The 22,775-nt window shown below is 47.7% G+C and overlaps 1 protein-coding gene across 1 annotated transcript; it reads right to left on the bottom strand.

Annotated features, from left to right (window-relative positions):
• Positions 1-10,537: 10,537 nt before the first annotated feature.
• On the bottom strand, positions 10,538-15,162 carry MARVELD1 (MARVEL domain containing 1). The gene is made up of 2 exons (XM_065923037.1): positions 12,684-15,162; positions 10,538-11,106 (listed from the first exon to the last, which is right to left on the bottom strand). Exon 1 carries the CDS (start codon positions 14,827-14,829, stop codon positions 14,308-14,310), a length of 522 nt encoding a protein of 173 aa, XP_065779109.1. The 5' UTR covers positions 14,830-15,162; the 3' UTR covers positions 10,538-11,106; positions 12,684-14,307.
• Between the last annotated feature and the right edge of the window lie 7,613 nt (positions 15,163-22,775).

Below are 22,775 nucleotides of genomic sequence, written 5' to 3'. Positions count from 1 at the left end.
AGAACCTTCGTCTCCTGCATTGGTAGATGGATTCTTTACCATCTGAGCCATCAGAGAAGCCCATTCATCTAAGCAGGAGTCAGATGCTGCACTCCTTCCCTGATTGCCACAGTTGGAAGTAATCACTTCCTCCTCCAAACAGCCGGGAGGTAGACAGATCCAAATGCCCCAATGACCACTAAGCTATATTTAGAAATCTCTCTGCTCCTGCTTCTTAGAGGAATGGGCCAGCCTTTTCTGCTGGACTCTGCTTGTCTTTCTTCAGAATGAGGCTAGGAAAAGCAGCGAAAAGAATATTTTTTATTCAGTAACTTTACCTGAAATTCTACCATCAGTAATTTACTCCAAAGGTAGATTTCAGTTTCTTTACAATCCCTCCTCCTTGGGTCTGCCTGGACCACTGACCTGAAGCTGACTGTAGCTAGTAGTTTTATTGGTTTTCTCTCTTGGCACCTATGAAATTGAGGGATATCATTCCAGAACTCCTAGACATTATGTGAGGAAAACATTGGAGGGTACAAAAAGACTCTAAAGATCAAAAAAGATCCACAGCCAACATCAGCAATCGAAGACTTCCCCTGGTCAACTGGATTCTGCTTTGGGAGCCTGATTCTCATTTTTCATAATCAAGTTCTCCAGGTTCCTTCTTTCCCTTCATCAGTGTTCTGAGTCTTCACTTTTTGCCTCAAATCCTGGTGCCATTGATGTTTTCCCCTGGATAGCTGATAGGTAGAAGAGACTAAAGGAGAAAATAAAATAGAAAAAGAGGTTTATTAATACCTTGTATGTGCATGCTAAGTCGCCTCAGTCATGTCCGACTCTTTGCAACCCCATGGACCATAGCCCACCAGACCTCTGTCCATTGAATTTCCCAGGTAAGAATACTGGAGTGGGTTGCCATGTCCTCCTCCAGGGGATCTTCTTGACCCAGGGATTTAACCCACATCTCTTACGTCTCTCCTACATTGGCAGGTGGGTTCTTTACCACTAGCACCACCTAGGAAGCCCAATTAATATGACATTTTTCAAAGGTTAGCTTTGCATCTGTAAGCAAAGGTGTATGTGACCCACATAATTGAACCTCACTGTGGCTCTTGGGCTTCCCTGGTAGATCAGCTGGTAAAGAATTTGCCGGCAATGCAGGAGGCCCCAATTTGATTCCTAGGTAGGGAAGATCCCCTCGAGAAGGGATAGGCTACCCACCCCAGTACTCTTGGGCTTTCCTGGTGGCTCAGATGGTAAAGAATCCACCTGCAGTGCAGGAGACCTGGGTTCAACCCCTAGGTTGGGAAGATCCCCTGGAGGAGGGCATGGCAACCCACTCCAGTATTCTTGCCTGGAGAATCCCCATGGACAGAGGAGCCTGGCGGGCTGCAGTCCATAGGATTACAAAGAGTGGGACACAGCTGAGTGATTAAGCACACAGGCCCATGGCCCTTGGAGAAATGTTAGGTAGAACTATTAATAGTTAGAAAAATAGAAGCTAAGAGAAAGGAATGGCTATGCACAGCTTTCTCCACCAGATGGCGCGCTCACCCACTCTTACACAGACGTTTCCGAAGCCTTTCTATAATTGGGGTTTCCGGCGGTGGTCTCTATGCCACCATTTCTGCATATACCAAATCTTCTCATGCTCTTAGCTGCGTTCGTTATCTCTTGTTGTGTCACAAATTATTTCAAAACTTAGTGGCTTAAAACAATAATAAATATATATTATTTGGCTTTGGGGTGGCTTTGGTCTGGGAATTACCAGCATGCTGGTGAGTGGTTTTGGCTGAGGGGCTTTGTGAGGTTGTAGTCAGATGTTGGCCAGGGCTGCTGCTATCTGCTGGCACTGCAGGACTGACTTCCTCACGTGGTGTTGGCAGGCTGGCAGGGGGTTTCAGTTCCTCTTCACCTGGGACTCTACAGAAGGTGTGACATGTCCTCACGACATGACAGCTGACTTCCCCCAGAGCAGGAGATCGAAGAGGGAGCAAGGCAGCAAGCCACAAGGTCTCCTGTGCCATATCCTCAGAAGTCACACACTGTCACTTTCACAGCATCGCATTGGCTTTGCAGGTCAGAACTAGTCAATGTCCAATGCCTAATGGGAGGAGTATATGAACGCATAACCACCAGGAAGGGAGAATAATTGGGGCCATCCCCACTGCCATCTTGGAGGCTGGCTACTACGTGCTGCTCCTTTGGCTTCAGTTACACTCCCTTCCACCTCAACTCCTCAGGCTCATCTTTTAACACCCAGCTTGAATATCAGGTTCCTTGTAGAGACTTCCCCTATTATTTCTTACTTCCTCCTCTGTGTTTGCACAGACTCTTTCATCTCTATAGAACCCTATCATCTTACATTTCTTTTTTCTTTCCTCCTTTTTTTTTTTTCTTTTTCTTTTTGGCCACATGGCTTGTGGGAACTTCTTTCCCCGACCAGGGATTAAACCCAAGCCCCTGCAGTGGACAGGCAGAGTCTTAAGCACAAGACAGCCTGTAGGAAGTCCTTCAGCTTGCATTTCAATACTTCTCTTGAACATGACTATCTCCCATTGTGCCCCGAGATCCTGAGAGCAAGGGAGACTATGACTTAACATCTTGCCACTCCCAGTTTCTGCCAAGTATGGAGCAGAGCCTTGGTGTAATAAGTACTCAACAAATGCTTGTTTTAAAATAAATGAGTAAAACAGAAAACAACAAGTGTTCATGAGGATGTGGAGAAGACAGAACACTTGTGTGCTGTTGGCGGGAATGTAAATGGTGCACTGTATGGAAAACAATTTATGGCAGTTCCTAAAAAATTAAACATAGAATCTCCATATGTCCAACAATGCCACTTTTTTGTATATACACAGGAGAGGTGGAAGCAGGGTCTCAAAGAGGTATGTGTACACCCATGTTCATAACAGTTTTAATCACAAAACCTAAAATGTGGAAGCAACCCAGATGTCCATTAAGGGAGGAATAGATAAACAAAATGCATTATATATGTATACAATGGACTATTTTTCTTTAAAAAGTTAGGAAATTCTGACACGTGCTACAATTAATGGACCTTGAAGATATTAATGCTGAGTGAAATAAGCCAGTCTCAACAAGACAAACACTGTATGATTACACTTACACAGGTACCTAGAGCAGTCAAATTTATAGAGACAGAAGGTATTGAATAGTCGTTTTCAGAGGCTGGAGGAAGGAGGAATAAGGATTTATTATTTAATGAGCATGGACTTTCAGTTTTGAAAGATAAGAGTTCTGGAGATGGTTGCCCAATAGTATGCACATATTTAAAACCGGTGAACTGTACATTTAAAAAGTGATTAAGATTCACCACAATTTAAAAAAAATTAAAGAATGATAAAGTGTGACATACCTATTCAGTGGACTATTATTTATATTTATCATAAAAAGTAACAAAGTATTGATTACGTGCTACAACATAGATGAACCTTGAAAATATTATGCTATGTACACACAAAAGATCACATGTTCTTTAATTTCATGTATATGAAATGTCTAGACTAGGAGAATCCGTAGAGACAGGAAGTAGATTGATTAGAGGTTACCAGTGACTGGGCAGAAGAAGGAACTGGGTGGAAGGAATTGGTGGAGGAAGGAATTGGTACAGTGTTTCTTTTTGGGGTGATGGTGATGGAAATGTTTTAAAACTGGGTAATGGTAACAGTTGCACAACTTAGTAAGGATACTAAAACCACTGAATTGTACACTCTAATATGGACAATTTCTTTGTGAAATTTTATCTTAAAGGAACTGTTTCAATTTTTTAAATAAACAAATAAAGGAAAGAAATATTTGACTGGTATGTATTTTTAGATTCTCTTTACTATTTGGATTATATCTAATATTTAAACTTATTATTTGGGTATATTTTTGGATTAGTAGCTCACTGCCATTACTCTGAAAAGTGTTCAATAAATATATCTTTATGTTCTTGTACCTGGGAAAGAAGTCCTCGTGAGTAATGAGTTTTCCAGCTGTGACACAGTGAGTTGTCGGACAAACACAGCAAGGAAATGAATGTCTGCTGTTACACTCTTACTCAACAGCTCTTGGCAGCCATGAAAACAACCATTCATCAAACACGGGCACAAAAAAGTCTCACAGAGCATGGCAGTGAAACCCTCAGCAATAAAACCTGTGGACTGTCCACACAAAAGTCCCTTTCCCTCTTCCAGGGCATAGAGTTGGAGCTGAGCAGCTGATGCCTCAAGAGGAACTACATTTCCAACCCCCTTACATATAGTTTAGGTCACGTGACTCCCCAAAAGAAGAGTGTAGTGACAAATGCCACTTCTAGTAAATTCAGAAATCTCCCAAATGCCAGCTCAATGCAGAAGTGATGGCTGGGCCACAAAGTGGGAGGAGCCTTACCCTTGAATCCTCGCATGGTGGAAACCTCCCACTGGCCTGAAATACCCACAATGGACAGCTAGGTGAGGAAGAAATAGAATTATATGTGAACAGTAAATAGACTTTTATTATAGTTTAGACACTGAAACATTGAGGTGTGTTTGTTATAGCAACTTAAAACCAATATTCATTCATTCCACCAAATGACCACTTATTATGTGCCTTTCATTGGAATATAGGGAAGAATAGTCTAGAGTTCTTCCCTCAAAAAGTTCTCATTTTATCAGTAAATTGGAGAATTAGATGAGAGAATTAGTGAGAGAAACAACTTAAATTAAAATGCCACCAATGGAAGAGCAGTAGATAACCCACAAAAAAACCTGCAAAGACCAGCTACCATTAAGACATTGAGAAAATTAACCAAGAACTTTCTCAATGGGATTTCTCTGGTTTCCTAGTGACTAGAATTCAAGGCTTTCAATCCCCAGTTGGGGAACTGAGATCCTGCAAGCCATGCACCTCAGTCAAAAATAAACAACAAAAAACCCCTAAAGCTTTCTAAAAGGCATCAGGTTCAGGTTAATTTGTAGACAATTTTATTAAACCCATCAGTAAAATTATATAAACTATTCTGGAAAACAGAACAAGACAGAAAACTTTCTGATTTATTCTGAATCTAGAATGACCATCCCTGATACAAATGTCAGGCAAGAGCACATACACACAAATAGACAAATTACACCTGGAACATGGCCAATAAAAATAACAACAGCAACAAAAATACACCTACCACACAGCTGAGCCGTTCCACTGCTAGGAATCTACCAAAGACAAATGAAAGCATATGTCCACACAAATATTTGTGCATGAATGTTCACAATAGCTTTATCTGTAATAACCAAAAACTTGAAACAATGTAAATATCCATCAACAGGTGAATGGATAAGCAAATTATAGTATATCCATACAATGGAATAATACTCACTGGTAGCTAAAAATAAATGAACTATTATTACAACAGTAACATGAATGAATCTCAAAATGATGGAGTGTAAGAGGTCAGACTGCCCCCTCCACCGGGAAAGAAAAAGCGCATATTGTACACTCCACTTATATAAACTAATCTACCATCACAGGACACAGATCAGTAGTTGCGTGGGGTGGGGAGATGGGAAAGAGAAAAAGATATAACAAGGGGACACAAAAAAGCTTTGGGGTACTATGGATATGTTCATAGCCTTAATCGTGAAGGCTTCACAAGAATACACATGTCAAAACTCCCCAAAATGTACATTAAAACCATGTACAGTTTAATGTACAAGTATACCCTAATAAATCTGTGTGCGTATGTGTGTATATATATATATTACACACACACACACGTGTGTGTGTGTGCATGTGCTAAGTCACTTCAGTCATGATCCACGCTTTTGTGACTACATGGATTGTAGCCTGCCAGGCTCCTCTGTCCATGGAATTCTCCAGGTAAGAATACTGGAGTGGGTTGCCATGCCCTTCTTCAGGGGATCTTTCCCACCCAGGGATCAAACTCGCATCTCTTATGTCTCCCACACTGGCAGGTGGGTTCTTTACCACTAGCACCACCTGGGAAGCCATATATATATACATATAGGCAACCACTTTACCTCTCTGAGCCTCACCTACAAAATGTGGTTATTGTCCATGCTATCTTTTCGTATGAAGATGATATAAATAATGTAAAAATGTCTTTGCTAACTGTGAACACAAGTGATTGGGACATGTGTCGCCTTTATTACTATTAATGCCATTATCAGTAACAATATCATCATTTTTATTATCACTATCACAGTCACTACAAAAAAAGACCCCATCACCTCAGTCTTCTAGCCCACTATCTTGAGATCACTGATGGAGTTCATCAGTTTAACTTAAAAGGAAAAACAAACTCAGCAAGTGCACTAGTTCCTAGGGATGGCTGGGAGGAGATAGAAACAAGCTGAAAAATACAACAGAGGTTACCAGGACGTGAGGAAATGTTGTGAAATGTCCAGGTACACAACAGCTAGGGAAGTCAAGCAAGTAACTGTTGCTGGAAATGCCCCGTGTTCCTGGGCTAATTTTGACTTGAATGCAGTCATCGAAGACCCTGCAGACACATAACGAGGAGAATGTGGATGTCCCACTACTGACTCCTGAAAACTCATGGTCAGTTTGTCTCTCCAGATGGACGGGAACCCCAGAAAACAAGATGAAAACAGTGAGTCCTTTCAGGCTGAGGAGTCAGAACTGCTTGTAGCACAGAGGCTCAGCCAGGAGACTGCCAAAACGAATCAAAAGGAGAGCAAGAAAGATCTCAGATTCCATAGGAAAGAGGCAGTCCTGACCTTCAGGAAAGTAGCAATAATTTTTTAACACTTTAGTGCCATCTTTTCAAGAAAACTTAAATCTGGACGCAGGAAAAAACAGGTAGAGGATTCAAGCTATGGCTGGTGAGATTGTGAATTCCAACCCAGAATACAGGACAAGATTGTAAAAGATGGAGTTGAGTATCCAAAAGTTCAGGGTCGGGTCGGATGATCAGACCTATGGCACAAGGTTTTGAGAGGGAGAAGGGCTGGGTGGAGGAGCAGTTTTACAAATGCTTCTGACATCTGTCTGGCAGACAGGACTGTCTCCAGGGCCTTAGGAGAGTGGCCTCAGCCCAATGAGCTGATCAAACCTGAAGGCCATTATCCAACTTCATTTTAAAGCAGGAAGAGAGAAGCTGAGATAATTCAGGTCTGTAATAATATAGCTTTCTTTCCTGCCTTAGCTTAAGATAGAACTATTACAAAAGCTAAGGCTGCTCTGGGTGAAGTCTTTGGATGGCCAGGAGAAACAGTCTGCTGGGAAACTCTCTGAAACAGCAGAGCATGGTAGCTTAGATCTGAGTTTGCATCTTGTTTCTGTTACTTAGTCAAGTGCCTTGGGGAAATCAGTTTACCCTTCTGAGCTTATCTCCATGTCTGGTAAATGGGAGCTTTTAATACCACACGGACTAGTGAGAATGGTAAGCATGTTACATGAGGCATCCAACATGTTCTTGAAAAGTGAAAGTGGAAGGCCCTCAGAACTCTCCGACTCGTTGTGACCCCATGGACTATTCCATGGAATTTTCCAGGTCAGAATACTGGAGTGGGTAGCCTTTCCCTTCTCCGGGGGATCTTCCCAACCCAGGGATCGAACCCAGGACACCCACATTGCATGAAGATTCTTTACCAGCTGAGTCGCAAGCGCTGCCCAAGAATACTGGAGTGGGAAGTCTATCCCTTCTCCAGCATGTTCTTGGCTCATTGCAAACACTTGGTAAAATTAGTTCACTTTCTTTCCCCTTCTCATCTTTCTCAGAAGTGCTCTACCTGGGGCATCAGAGAACCCCCTTCTGGACTCCTGGAGATGGCAGCAAGAACAGCCTGCACACCCATCCCTCCCCTCTGCCCCACCATGCTGGCATCAAGGGGCAGAGGGACTGCCTCTGGGAGCTGGCCCTCACCGCAGTGCTGGGGAAGGAAATCACAGCCTTGGTGCCTACAAGATCCCAAATAGCCCCGAGTTCAAAAAGAACTGGGGTCATGGAACAGGGAGGGCAAGAGGGTTTACTGGAATTTCCACAGGCGGATGAGCTGCCCCTACTCACCCTAGTCCCTGGTGCTCCCCTCCCCAAGTCTGGCCGTGAAGTGGGATACAGCCACCCCTCTGCTCTCTCCCCTCCTGGCTACTCGTGGCACTCTGGGCAAAGGAGCACAGAGCTGGGCAAGTCACGTCCCTCCCAAGTTTCTAATTTTTCATCAGTTTGAAAAAAAACAAAAGGACCAGTTTTCACTATGATATCCATGGAAAGCAGCCTAGGCAGTAACAGAGTTAGCCAAATTAGATGCTACACTTGATCTTAGACAAAAGGCTGAGAAGCAATAGCCAATATTAGAATGTTACAAAGGATCCTGAAAGCCCCCAAAATTCTTGCAGTTTCTGGCTATTTATATAGACATTTTAAAAGGGCTAGGGCTTCTCAGGCAGCACTAGTGGTAAAGAACCCGCCTGCCAATGGAGTTGTAAGAGACACGGGTTCAATCTCTGAGTCGGGAAGATCCCCTGAGGGAGGGCAGGGCAAGCCACTCCTGTGTTCTTGCCTGGAGAATCCCATGGACAGAGGAGCCTGGTGGGATACAGTCCGTGGGGTCAGAAAGAGTCAGACATGACTGAAGTGACTTAGCACATGCACAGAGCTATGTTACTATATTTATAGAATGTGTAGAAAGGGTTAGAACTTTTTTATTGTTTAATTTTTAAAGCAAGCTGTGGAAGAGTCTACGTGTGTGTGTGTGAGTAAGCATCCATATGTTTGATTTGTTATAAAATTTAAGGAAGAAGGTTTAATAGTGAACAGTAACTTATCTCTCAGATATGAGGTTAAGATGGTCGAATGACTTCATTTACTTTGTATACTTAAAAAAATAGGTATATGTTACTATTTTATTCTACAAATAGCAATTGTAACAAACAAAAACAATAAAAATACAAATACTGCTAACAAGACTTTTCTCTCATATCCCTGCTCTTTCCTTTTATGTCTGGAAAGAAATTTTTTATTTTTTATTTTTTTGGAAAGAAATTCTTAATTCTTCCTCACCACTGGCCATCCCACTCCCTATCCCTAGAAAAGTTGGAAAAATAATAGAAATGAACAGATCCCTCAGATTCCCCAGACCCAAACAGGCTCAATTAAGTTTCCAAGGAGCAGTATCTTATTTAAAAGTGCCCCTGGCATTAAACAGGAAATATCAGATTAGGCCGTTCCTGCACACCTGTTCTCCACAAGCGAAAACCAAACTCCCCCTCAACCTCAGAGCCTGCCAGAGGCCCACGGGGCTTAGTAACTGGCTGCCTGCAGAGGGTAGTAAAACATCTACCTTCCAGGCTCAGTCTTGCCATTTGCCAGCTGTGTGGCCATAGATAGGAGAAGGCAATGGCAACCAACTCCAGTACCTTTGCCTGGAAAATCCCATGGACGGAGGAGCCTGGTGGGCTGCCGTCTGTGGGGTTGCTAAGAGTTAGACATGACTGAAGCAGCAGCAGCAGCGCCCATAGATAAGGCCCTTCTCTCTGGGACTCTATTGCTTCTATTGAACAGGCAGTGCCAACCTCTAGACTAGTGACAAGATCAAGTAAGGTAATGCAAGTAAAAGCATATTTTCAATTTCTAATGCTCCACCAAGCTAAAGTAGAGCAGGGGCTTACCTGCCTTTGCATACAGGCCACTTTTTATTTTCATGATATTCATGAACAGACACAGAGGGAAGAGGGGAGAAAAGGAAGATCCTGGGCAACCGGTAGCATTGTCCTCCACCTGGAAATCCAAACCATGGAGAGGAGGGGGAAAGAGAGAGAGAATCAGAGAGAGTCAGATTGTGCTGCATATTGAGGTGGGTGCTTCGGAAGAGAGTGCGTGTGGAAGAACACACAGTATCCAATCTCTGCCTGGAGCTGTTCTAGGTGGTTCTGCCAATAGAACTCTATGTCCAGGCTACAGACTTCCTCAAGCCCAGGGCACAGAAGGAAGGTGCCAACAAGGAAGTCTGTTAACTAGCCTCCAGCCCTATCCAGGGCACCTCAGTCAGCAGGCTGTGGCTGGAAGGCAGAGGCTGGGGACCAGATTGGGTGTGTCCAGGAGGCAACATCAGACCAGGCACAGTGGCCTGCAGGAAACGCCCACAGCCTGGACTCTCGGAGACCTCGCTGTGGCCCCAGTCAGCTCTGTGATGTTAGGCAAGTTGCCACTCCACCTGGAGTTCATTTCCCCCTTCTGTAAAATGATGGGTTTGCACCAGAACAGGGTCCTCTGGCTCCGTCACCATAGTCATTCCGTGCCTGTCCATCAGGCAGTGGAGCTTCCCAGAGGGCCCATTGAGAGCCAGGGCAGGAGCTTCTGGAATTCCCTCCAGCCTCAATCAGGGACAGACACAGACTGTTTTATTCCTCTGATTCCTGTGTCCTGCCTTAACTGGAAACCTATGACCTCATTTTTCTTTCCCTCCCAGAAAGAAGGAGAGGCCAGGAAAGCAGAAAGGAGGCAGACAAGTGTGGCAAAATGTGATGATGGAGGGAGGTTCGGGGACCTGGCACAGAATGGGCAGGAGAGAAGACACATACACTCAGATCAGACAAACCAAAGTTTATTCAGAAAAGCGTATCGGTCATCACCACTAAACTACTGAATGAGGCACTTCGGTCCCCTCTCCCTACTCTTCCTCACCCACCCTCTCTTTTGGCCTTCGCAGAACACTGGAGAAATCCTCTCCTGGGCCTGTAAGTGGTCCCAGATTTTTGGGCTGGGGCAGCCCACAGCAAACTCAGGTTGGATAGAGTCCTGTAGTCCAAACAGGGAGGCCAAGGAGGCTGCCTCCAGAACTCAAAGTTCCAGGCCAACTTCAGATGGCCTTGCCCACAGCCCGGGTTCTGGAAGCAGAAGATGGTGTGGGGCCGTCTTCAGGTCCTTCCCACATCTGGAAAAGCAGTGGGAGGCCAAGCAGGAAGGCACAGCTAGCAGAGCCAGTGAGCTCTGGAATGTTTCAGGCACGTGTGGCTGGAAAAGGTACCATGAAGGCCAGGGAGACGTCTGCTCCTGAGTAAGGTCACCTGATCACAGACAGAGCACCATGGGCTTGGGGCTAAGAAGAGGTCCTCAGTGGGCCAGAGCTGAGCTGCAGATGCAGCTTCTGTGATGATCTAAAACAGAGAAAAGGAGCACATGCTGGAGCTTAAAAACCACTGTTTAGGGTTCAGGGGTGCATGGCTCAGTTCTAGGTGTCTGGAAGCTTGTGCCCAAGTCATAGACACAAACAGAAGGGGGATTTCTCTATGTCAAGGCAAAAGGAACCTTCACCATCTTGGCTCTTCCACTGAATACATCATACCCCAGGAAAGGGAGCTGCTGAGCAAAGACCTCTTCCCTCCTCCCTCCATGGCCAGTGAAGACACTGAAACCTTCTGCTGGCCCAGGGAAGTGGGCCCTAGGAGACGTCGGCATGACCGGCTCTGGGAGTCTCCATGGCCTCAGCAACATGGAAACTCGCGACAGAAGAGACAAAGTCACTGGGCTTCCAGACACCCCCCAGCACTCCAGCAGAGCCCACCCTCAGGCCCTGGATGGCACCAGTGGTGGGAGCTGAGGAAATGGCGGGGGGCGGGGGGGGGGGGGCGGTGGTACACTGCCTGGAGCCCGGCAGCAGGACCCCAACCTAACTGAGATGCTGAAGGGCTCAGGATTTCCCAGAGGACAGAAAACAACAGCAACAACAATAGCAGGAACAACCACAATTGTAATGGGTGTAGAGTTTTCGTTTTGCAAGATGAAAAAGCTCTGGAGATGGATGGTGCTGATGGTCGTACAACAATGTGGAAGTATTTAACGCCATTGAACTGTACGCTTCAAAGATGGTTTCAACGATCAGTCTTAACCACAATGTTAGAAATATTTTACCACAGTTACAAAAACTTTTTTTCTCGAGATAACCATGGGGAATTCCCTGGCAGTCCCTGGCTAGGACTCAGCGCTTTCACTGCCAAGGGCACAGCACAGGTTCGACCCCCGTTCAGGGAACAAAGACCCTGCAAGCCATGTGGCTTGGTCAAAATTTTTAAAAATAAATAAATCAAAAATCAAGATAACCATGTTAACAGTATTTAATAGGTATTGACACCCTACTGTAATATAGTACAGCCTGGTTCTGAAAAGGTCAGGCTGCCAGGGTTCAAATCTGAGCTTCACCACTCACCAGCTGGGAGACTCTAGGTAAGTTACTTAACCTCTCTGAGATTCATATTCCTCATACGGAATATGGAAATGAGAATAGAACGCAGCTCAAGAGGGTTATTGAGAGAATGAAATAAATACACTGAATCCTTTGAGTAGTGCCAGGCACACAGTAGGGCTGGATAGATGCAAAGTGGTGACTCTGTAAAACTTACAAAAGCACTCCACATCCCCACTTAGATCTTCATCACTATGACGGAGAAACCTAAAACATCTCCACCTAAGCTTTACAAACATGCTCACAGAAACATTCTGACCATCTCTATTCTAGTTTCTAATCCAGAGAGGGTCAAAACTTTTCCAAAGAGCTGACTTCTGAGGATTTAGCAAAAAAGTTGAGTTGTTACAACTCTGGACATTGTGGTTATTACTGACACCCCTTCAACTGGCTCTCTGAATAAAATCCCTTTGGCTTTTAGAAAAGGAAGGGTCCCCGAGCTTTTTTATTCAAAGGTCTATGATCTCTCCAGAAAGCCAAGAAGCATCTTACCTTACAGCTGGCCAGCTGTTCATCCCAGATCCAGAGTGCTCTCTGTTTGGTGTGACCCACTGCTGTCAGTTGCTTATGGTCAATGTCAGCATCTCTCATGGGTGATATTTCTTTTGACTGGGAAACCGGGAAACCATCCGGATAACCTTGGCATCATTTCCCCCCAAAAACGGAAAGTGAAAGTGAAAGTCACTCAGTAGTGTCCAACTCTTTGTGACCCCACGGACTATGGAATTCTCCAGGCCAGAATACTGGAGTGGGTAGCGTTTCCCTTCGTAAAGGAATGTTCAGATTCACTGTCCCCCAGGCTACCATTGGCCTGGCAGGGGTGACTGACTATCTTATCTTATACACAGGGAGTAGCGGGTTCTCTCTGCTGTAGAAATTCCCTGGGAAAGACAGGGAGTGCCGCACCTCTTCAAACCGATCTCAGCCAATGGGCTGGGCCCCTTGCTGATAAATGAGAGTCAGGACTACTTGGAACCTAAGGTGGGAAAAACTGATCCCAGTCCAGAGGCACTTAACACCGTAAATTACATTACTCAGGGGCCTCTTCAGTGCAGGACTTCTCAGAGCCTTTGATATGCTAACGAGCATTGTGAATCTTCCCAAAAAAGGGAGAAAGCACCTTTGACAAACCCCCTTGGCCTTGAAACCATCCATTAACTAGCTCCAGAACCGGGATTCCTGGGAACATCCAAGGCTTTAAAGTAAACACTGCTAGACAACGCTTCACTTGGGGTGGGAAGATGGGGTTCTAATCTTTTCTGGCTGTTCCCAAGGGCATGATCTTAATTTCCATCTGCAAAAAAGGGTGGGGCTCGCCTAACATTCCTTGACGGTGACGTGGTACCCCCTAACGCAAAAAGATACAGGGAGGTGGGGACGGAACAGAAGCCGGTGAGAGTAAGGCTGAGAAGGTGAGGCCAGGGAAGCTAGTGGGCGGTAGGGCCTGACCTCCTTGAACCCCGACGACAAAGGCGGAACAGGCAGAAGGACAAAACCCACAGGCACTTTCTATCCATCTTCACCGTTGCAGATGGGCCCCACCCCAAGACTTCAAAGCACCAAGGGATGGCCCCAAAGGGCTGCGCAGGATACCCGCGCAATCCCAGACTAAAACCACACCCGTCGCTCAAGTTGAGACCAGCGGAGGCCGGTCCCCGGCTCCGCCCGCCGCGGCGTGCCTGCCTTTTTCAGCACTCGGGGCTGTAAGGAGGGCCAGGGCAAGGGGGCGCTCTGCCCAAAGCGGGGCGGGAGGGAGGGGGCAGCGGCGCCGCCAGTATACAGATTCCACTTTGGGAGCCTCGCCCGGATCTACGCGGCGCCATTCCACGTCTTGCTCTCGGCCGGGAAAGGGAAGAGGAACCTCGAGGCTTCGCCTCAGGGCGGCCGCTCTGCAAGTGTGCGTCCGCCCCCTCGGATGTAGCCCATGGGGTCCCAGGAGACCGCGCAGCTGTCCCGGCTCTGGGCCGCGGCGATGCCTTGGGGGCGGGAACTGCGATCGGGGCTCCGGAGTACGGGAGGCGGCGGGAACGCGGGGCGAAGGGAGGGTGCCGGGGCGCCCGGGAGCGGGGCGGCGGCAGCTGGAAGGACGGGTGCCCAGCCCCGCGGCGGGGCGGCCTCACGCCACCTCCCGCTCGCCTTGGCAGTGGCGGCAGCCTCCGTAGAGCGCCGAGAGCAGGTAGAGGCCGAGGCAGAGGCCGCCGCAGACCGCTGCCGCCAGGAAGGCGTGGTAGGCGCAGGACATCTGGTAATCCTTGAGGTTGCAGTAGCTGTGGCTCTGCGTCTGCCCGATCATGATGCCCATCGCTGCGCCGTAGAGCGCGGCCGCCAGCAGGTCGTGCGCCACGTTGACCGCCAGCCAGCGCGAGCCCAGCACCGGCACCAGCTCCTGCTTGCCCAGCAGCGTGAGGAAGTAGAGGGCCAGGGTCAGCAGCCAGAAGAGCACGGACACGAAGAGCGCGAAGTGCACGGGGCCCTGGTACCGGCTGGTGGCGATGGTGATCCAGAAGGCGGCGCCCGCCAGCAGCTGCAGCAGCCGCAGCACGCCCAGCGGGCCGCGCAGAAAGGCCCGCTGCAGGCTCACCGCGCCGCGGGCCGCGCGCGCCTGGGGCGGTGGCTGGCGCGGGGGCGGCGGGAGCATGGCCCCCGGGCGCGGCGGCGGCGGCGGCGGCGGCGGGGCTCCGAGCAGCGGAATGGCGACGTCTGGCTCGCGGGGACGGCCCGGCGGACGTGCCCCTGAGCCCGCTGCGGCCTCCTCGCTCCTCTCCGAGTCCTCCTCTCTTCCTCTCCCCTTCTCCCCACCCTTCCTCCCCGCAGCCCTCTCTTTCTCCCTTTCTTTCTCTCCACCCCTCCTGCCCGCCCTCTCTCTTCCCCCCACTTCGTCTCCACCCCCACGCGCTCCTCCCGGCTTCCTGCCTTCTCTCTGTTTGGGCCTCGTCCACCAGTTGCCAAACTCCCAACTCGGATTCCTTTCTCCTCGGGGCAGGGCGGAGCGCACCCGCAGCCTTTCCGTCCGATTGGGAAAAGTTTATACCACATCTGCCCGCCCTGCCTCTCTGCCTCCCTGGCTCCGGTCCAGCCTCGGAGCAGAGCGCTGTCTTCTGGAGCTGGAGCGTCCCCCCTCCTCGCTCCCGCCCCCAACCTTAGGCTGGGCCCTTTTCTTTCTCCTCTCTCCTGTCCTGCAGCCCGCTGGGGCCTCCCGGCCCTTCCTAGGCGAGGGAGCAGAGCAGTGCTGGGCTTAAGCAGCCGCCTCTTCTCACCTAGACATCCTGGGTATCATACCCTGCCACTGCCCACCTCAAACTTATTCTTTCTAAAGCTGGGCTCGGACTTGGACTCAGCCATCCCAGTCCTTCTGTCATTGAAAGGGACTATCACCCACTCCAGGCCCCCACTTTGCTTCCCACTCCACAAAGCAAAGTCCAGTTAGTCCAGTCTCTTTTCCAGCCTTCTTTGCCATCAATCGTATTAAAAGTTGACTTCCCAGCACGACCAAGACACAAACCCAGCTCTGAGAGATAGCAAAGCCCAACAATGCTTTACATTATCGCTGTTATGGTGCTTTGCAGGAATTCTCATTTATGGAGTCTCATTTGACATCCCCCGGGATACATACAAGGGTTTCCCAGGTGGCTCTGGTAGTAAAGAACCCACCTGCCAATGCAGAAGACATAAGAGACGTGGGTTCCATCCCTAGGTCAGGAAGATCCTCTGGAAGAGGGCATGGCAACCCACTCAAGTATGCTTGCCTGGAGAATCCCATGGACAGAGGAGCCTGGTGGGTTACAGTCCTTAGGGTCACAAAGAGTCAGACACGACTGAAGCAACTTAGCACTCATGCACATAAGATATATACAATTATTTTTCTCATCTTGCTGAGGAGAAAAAGGAAGCCTAGAGGGGTTAAGACTACGAAGCTGGTAATTACTGCTGGTCTTTCTTCCCTCCTCGTCTGAACTAACCTTCATGCATTGTGGCATCTTCCTAAAGTACAGACCTAGTTGTGTATATACACTGCTTCCTGCTGACCACAGAATATAGGGTTCTATCTTTTCTATGGGCATGTTTCACAATCTGGCCCCAACGGACTCCCAATTTCCTGGTTTCCCTCTTCCTTTTCTTACCCATGCTCACATCCAGTATGCCAACCCCACCAAACTTCTTAAGGTTCCCGAATAGTCTCAGAATACCCTTCAATCCCGGGCTTCCCTGGTAGCTCAGCTGGTAAAGAATCCACCTGCAATGCAGGAGACCTGGGTTGGGAAGATCCCCTGGAGGAAAGCATGGCAACCCACTCTAGTATTCTTGCCTGGAGAATCCCCATGGACAGAGGAGCCTGGCGGGCTGCAGTCCATGGAGTCGCAAAGAGTGGGACATGGCTGAGCAACTAAGCAGCAGCAGCAGCCCCTCAATCCCAGACCCTGTTTGTCTGGCAAACTCCTACTTAACCTTCAATGCCCAGTTTAAATGTTCCTCCTTTGGTTTGTTGGCTCTTCTAGGCACCCCCTTGGAGGGTCCCTCTGCATAGTTCTAAGTCAGCTACATCTTACCCATCTTTGCCTGTGCCTGGCACATAGGAGATTCAGTAAATCCATGGAGTGAATGACTGGGTGGCTGCAAACACAGCAGTGGAAGTAAGAAGACACCTGTTGTCCTGGGAAGTGTGCATGGATAAGACCTCCAGCTTATCCGACCCTGCAGAGCTTGTCTCTCATCTCAGTCATGCTGATCCCTGGCTCCCCTTGAGGGAGAAAAACTACATGGTTTTCAGGGAGCAAAAGCCTCCCACTGCCAACTCAGTCCCATCTACAGGTAGCTGAGAAAACTCCGAATGTATGTTTTAAATTAAAAAATTTTTATAAGACAGCATGGCATAGACCCTCAGGATGCAAGCCTGAGAGGCAGACTGCTTGTCTACTTCTCACTGCCTAGTCACTCCCTGGTGCTGGGACGTGGTGTGTGTGTATATGTGTGTGATTTAACCTCTTTGTGCCTCAGTTTCCTCATCTGTGAAATCCTTTTATTCAGCAGATGGGTATTAGCACTTAGTAATGCTCGGCATTATTTGAGGGGTTAGGGATACATAATATATATGTGATTGTTATGAATTGAATGCTTACTATACACTAAGCATTACTGTGAGCACTTCATATTTATTGTGCTACCTAATCCTTATACCAACTCTTTAAATAACTGGTATTGGGACTTCTCTGGTGGTCCAGGGGCTAAAACTGCTAGCACCCAATGCAGGGGGCCCAGGTTCAATTCCCGGTCAGAGAATTAGATCCTGCACATCACAACTAAGAGTTAGCATGCCTCAACCACAGCTCCTACCTGCTGCAATAAAGGTCGAAGATCCCACGTGCCCCATCTAAGACCCAATGCAGCCAGATAAACCTATTTTATAAAATAACTGGTATTAACTCTGATTCACTGATGGGGCAACCAAAGCTTAGAGAGAGAAGGAAGAGGACCATGGTCACAGAACTAATGGGTGACAGTTTAAACAGCAGCCCAGGTGTGGCTGACCCCAGCCAGGTCAGGATGGGTCAGGCTGACCCACATTCAGTATGCTTTTATATAGTTTCTCACATTTAATTCTCAGCTACTCTCACAGGGACGCAGAAAGTTTACAGGACTTGCCCAAAGAAACACAGCTACTACATGTCAGTGTGGGAACTCACACCTAGGCCTTCTAGTCCCAATTTTGGGTCTTTTCCCTCAACATCCCTGAGCGACCCTTGGAGAGACATCCTTCAGTGTCTCAGGGTGCCAGTCTTGAGTGGGGCTGGGACTAGAATGCGCAACTGAACACTGAATCTTTGTGCTGGACCGATGACAGAGAATTACGCCACACAAACTATCTCTGTAAGTGGGGGACCTAAGCCAACAAACATTTGGAAGCAGACAAGAGAATTCCTTCCCTCCTCTAAAAAACGCATCTGGAGAGTTGGGGATGGGGCGCCACCTGGTGGACATAAACTTTGGGCTTCACAAGGCAAATCCTACTTTATTCCTTACAAGGAAACACCCTTGACAGCTTTGAGGAGGTATTTTTAGCCTCTGGAATGTTGAAAATATTCCAAAAGGCAGTCCATCAGACTTTGCAGAAGCATAACCATGCGCAAAGATCTGGATACCTTTAACTCAACAAATACAGTCTAAGCACCCAATGGATGCAGACAAGCTGGGTGTGGAATACAGGAATGAAGAGGACCAAGGCCTGCCCTCCAAGTGTTTGCACTCTGTTGGTAGGAGAGGGATAATTGTGGACACAAAAAAGAGGCGTAGACAAGAATTATAAGGAAAATACAAAAAGGAAAGTGTTGGTGATGGGAGGGCTGGAGAAAGATTCAAAAACAGTGTCATTTGAGGATGGATGGGATTTTGACAGAGGTGGAGGGTAGGAGCCTTGGTGAGGCAGTTCCCCACCAGGCAGGTCCTGAGCCTCCCTGAGTGTTATCACCAGGCGTGTGTGCCGAGAATGCAAGGCCATGAGCGCTGTTTCCCTCACCATTTCTCAGTGCTGTGTTAGAACTTCGAGGGATGAAGGAACATCTTCTCCCAGACACAGAGCAGACTTGCTTATTGCTTATGATAAAAGTGGCGAGGTAGGAGGGGACAGTGGTGGGTTTTCCAAGCTCAGTGCTCCTCAGCTGTGACACAAACCTGTTGCGTGTTTGTAACATCCACCTGGACCCCTCCGTGGTGCCCCTGTGAAACTTGAAAACCAGAGAAAGATGTGTAACAACAGTGCTAATGCTGCTTGCTGTGCCAACAGTGGTCAATCCTTTGTCTCTGACCCAGGAGTCCTGTGTCTTCTACCAGAAACAACAGCAGATTAGCTTATTAGCTTATAAATTGAGTATATAAGTCCTGACAGGTGTTCAAGGCAGAAGGTGCACCGTGAGCCAAAGTAAGGCTAGATTGTTTAGGGAACAAGTAGTGACACGTGACAGTTGCTCTGAGCCCCAATGCAATGAGGTGACCTGTAACAAGAAGGACCACATAGCCCACCCTGACATCCTGGGACCAACTCTTAACCACTCACAGTCAGATTCTGTTTTGTCTTCAGTCTCTGGGCTACTGTAAACATACCGCATATATAGACTAAACTCACACCTATTGTGTCCCAAGCCCTAAGCTGGCACTTGACCCAAATCAGCTAACAGCAGAGGCAAAAAGCATAGTAAGAAAGTAACTGGGTGCAGAGACCTAGAGAATCCTGCCTTAAATCTAGTTAAATTACTAGATAAACATTTCCTGAACACGTACGGTGTACTGGCATTATGCTACAAGAGCATGCCTGAGCTGGAAGAGACCTTAAAGAATATTTGCTCCAGGCTTCTCATTTTTTGGAGGGGGTAATTGAGACTCAGAGAGAGTGAGTGACTTGCCTTAGGTCACACAACTGGTTGATGATATGAGTATTAAATTTAGAACCTGGGTCTCCTGATTCACAATCCAGCCTGTCATGCCACTGGGATGGTACCTAAACAGGAAGTCCCCTACAGCTGCCCGACAGGGGGCTCTACTGAAGCTCTGTGAGCCAGGCCAGAACCCACATTCCCACCTGTGTGTCTCTAGGCTTGTTCTCCACATGGCTCCCACCAGCCTGTGGGAACAAGGGCTATGAGGGTGATGGGTGGGGGGTCTCCTTTGAATGGAGCTAGGTGGGATTCTGGAGGTTCTTGAACTTGTCAGTCTAGCTTTCAAGGAGTGCCTAGGCCTTTGCAGGAGATGTAAGGCATCTTTGAGCAGAAGCAAGGGGCCACGGACTAGGCCTGGGCCAGCAGTGAAGGCGTTTGACTCTGGCAACGCTCAGCCCTCCTCCCCAGGGGAGGTTGGCCAGGACCAGACTTGGAACCAGATGTACCCCCTGAGGCCCGTCTGTGTGATGCCACCCAGGACACTGGCTCAAAAGGCTGCTTCCCCAGGGCTAAGTGACTGTGGGCTGCCAAGGTGGGTGGCCCTGAGACCATACCCTTGAGGGGCTGCCCCCTCCTGCTGGGATCTGTGATGCAATGTGCAGATCCCAGAGAACCCTGTTTCTGGGGCAAAGGAGAGGCCTCAACTGTGAGGGTAGACCCCTGAGCCAGGATGGCCCAAGTCAATCCCACCACTGCCCTTTGGTCTTGGATAAAATTGGAAGTGGCCCAACAAGAATCAACAGCTGCAGAGCGCTGTCTGGCGGCCACGCACCACTTGTCTCAATACTTCCATCAACAACCCTATGAGGCAGGGGCTGTTAAGCCACTTCTGCTTGAAAATGAGGAAATGGGCGGTCCAGGGAGGTTGTGTGACTTATCGAATATCATGCAGCTTTGAAAGAACCAGCATCAGGGGAAATCTCCATGATTCACCATAACCTTAAGAGGCCCCAGTGGTAATGGGAGGTTGGAGATCCCAAGAGTAGTAGAGGAAAGACCAGATTTGCTTTTTTTTTTTTTTTTTTTTGGCTGTGTGGTTTGAGTGGGTCATGTCTTATAAAGAGTCTTTTGTAAGGCTGGGGAAAGTTCACAGTGAAGGTAGATTCAGGGACTTTAAGACAGCTGTAGCATTTTGAATGGTCTGGAAATCTAAATTTGGTTCCTAACTTAGTCAGCCTGTCATTTTCCTCAGCTATCAAGTGGAGATAGCCTTGACCTGTCTCTCAAGGTTGGGGGAGATGCAAGAGACGTGGGTTTGGGAAGATTCCCTGGAGGAGGGAATGGCAACCCACTCCAGTATTCTTGTCTGGAGAATCTCCAAGGACAGAGAAGGCTGGCAGACTACAGTCCATGGGGTCTCAGGGAGTCAAACATGACTGAGGCAACTTAGCATGCACAAGGGAATGGCAGAAATGATACTGTGACTTCTTCAGTTCAGTTCAGTCAGTTCAGTTCGTGTCCGACTCTGCGACCCCATGGACTGCAGCATGCCATGCTTCCCTGTCCATCACCAACTCCTGGAGTTTACTCAAACTCATGTCCATTGAGTTGGTGTTGCCATCTAACCATCTCATCCTCTGCCCCTTCTCCTCCTGCCTTCAATCTTTCCCAGCATCAGGGTCTTCTAATTTATGTCAAATCTCTCGTAGCTTAGTCAGTAAAGAATCTGCCTGCAATGCAGGAGACCCAGTTCGATTCCTGGGTCATGAAGATCCCCTGGAGAAGGAAATGGCAACCCACTCCACTATTCTTGCCTGGGAAATCCCATGGACAGAGGAGCCTGGTGGGCTACAGTCCACGGGTTTGCAAGAGTCAGACATGACTGAGAAACTAAACCACCAAACCACCACCAATTTATGTCAACAAAAACAAGGCAGTTTCTTCTTTGTTCACCAAAACTCAGGTAGCCCTGAGCCATCAGGAAAGAAGGAAGACTTCCAACCCCCAGCTGTGTGGTCAACCTCTGCATTCAATACTTCCAGATGAAGTCCTGGCATTGTGGAGTACAGACAAGCCACTCTCACTGGACTCTGAATTCCTGTGTATCTATCATGTTTTATTATTTGCTGTATTGTTTTGTTTCTGTGATGTTTTGACATTTGGGACCTTGCAAACCTAGGGAGGGATTGCCCACCTCACCCACACCACCCAGAGTTAGCTAATTTCTAGAGATAGCAGGCATCTTGTCTGTGAGTACATCTTTAATATGCAAACCAACCCATCTTGGTAGAACCTGCTGGAAATCTGCCATCTGTGGTACTGGGGCAAGTTCTTCACAAGGAGCCGCCACACCTCAAAACTTACTACAGAGCCTCTCAACTCAGGGCCAAGGGAAGCTGCTAGCCACTGTGCACTGCTGGCTGCCATGTGCTGTGGGATACAAGTGATGAAGAAGCCGCCCACGCTGCAGGAGCCCCTGAGCAGGACCTGGCCCTGGAGAGTCCACATGTGCTCCACCCGGGGGAACTAGAGCAGCCTCAGCCTGAAGGAGCCTGTTGTGAAGAGCGCTCCAGAGCCAAGGAGAGAAGCCCTTCCTTCTGGAGTGTCTTGTCGGCTCCCCCTACCGGCAAAGCTGAGCACTGCAGCAGCTGGAAAAAGAAACATCTAATAGACCCACTTATCACAGAGGTAACTGGTGCAGTACATGGGCAGTTCCGTATGAATTTAGGGACTCAGCTTCCATATGCAACCTTCTGTCTACATCTGGACTTCCATATAATGATAAAACAGTTCCATATGTCCACCTAATGCATTACAGATATCTTTCTTACAAGTGAGCAATTCTCATCTCTTTCCAAAACCAGGAGATACAGTCTCAACTAAATACTTCTCAGATTTTGTAGTAGTTCGGAAAATATAGTGTTACATAAGGACTAAATTGTAACATTAACTTCCAACAACTTATTTTTAAAATGAAAACAAAAAGAGGAAGAAAAAATGTCAGTATACACAAAGATACCATGTATACAAGAAGGAAAATATGTAAAACTGCTACAGTCCTTGTCTTTGTAATTGGCCACATGGCTTTTTCAGAAAGCATTAGTGATTTCCCAACTGCATTGCTCCTTCTACATTTATTAGCTGGCATCCCACTATAAGAAAGAACTTTCTCTTCTCCTCTGTTTACTTACTTAATAGTTATATTACTATAAACATA

Source organism: Muntiacus reevesi, chromosome 2 (assembly GCF_963930625.1).
Source record: "Muntiacus reevesi chromosome 2, mMunRee1.1, whole genome shotgun sequence".
Taxonomy (NCBI): domain Eukaryota; kingdom Metazoa; phylum Chordata; class Mammalia; order Artiodactyla; family Cervidae; genus Muntiacus; species Muntiacus reevesi.
Note: the sequence above shows the minus strand (reverse complement) of the source record. Positions and strands in the feature narration are given on the sequence as shown.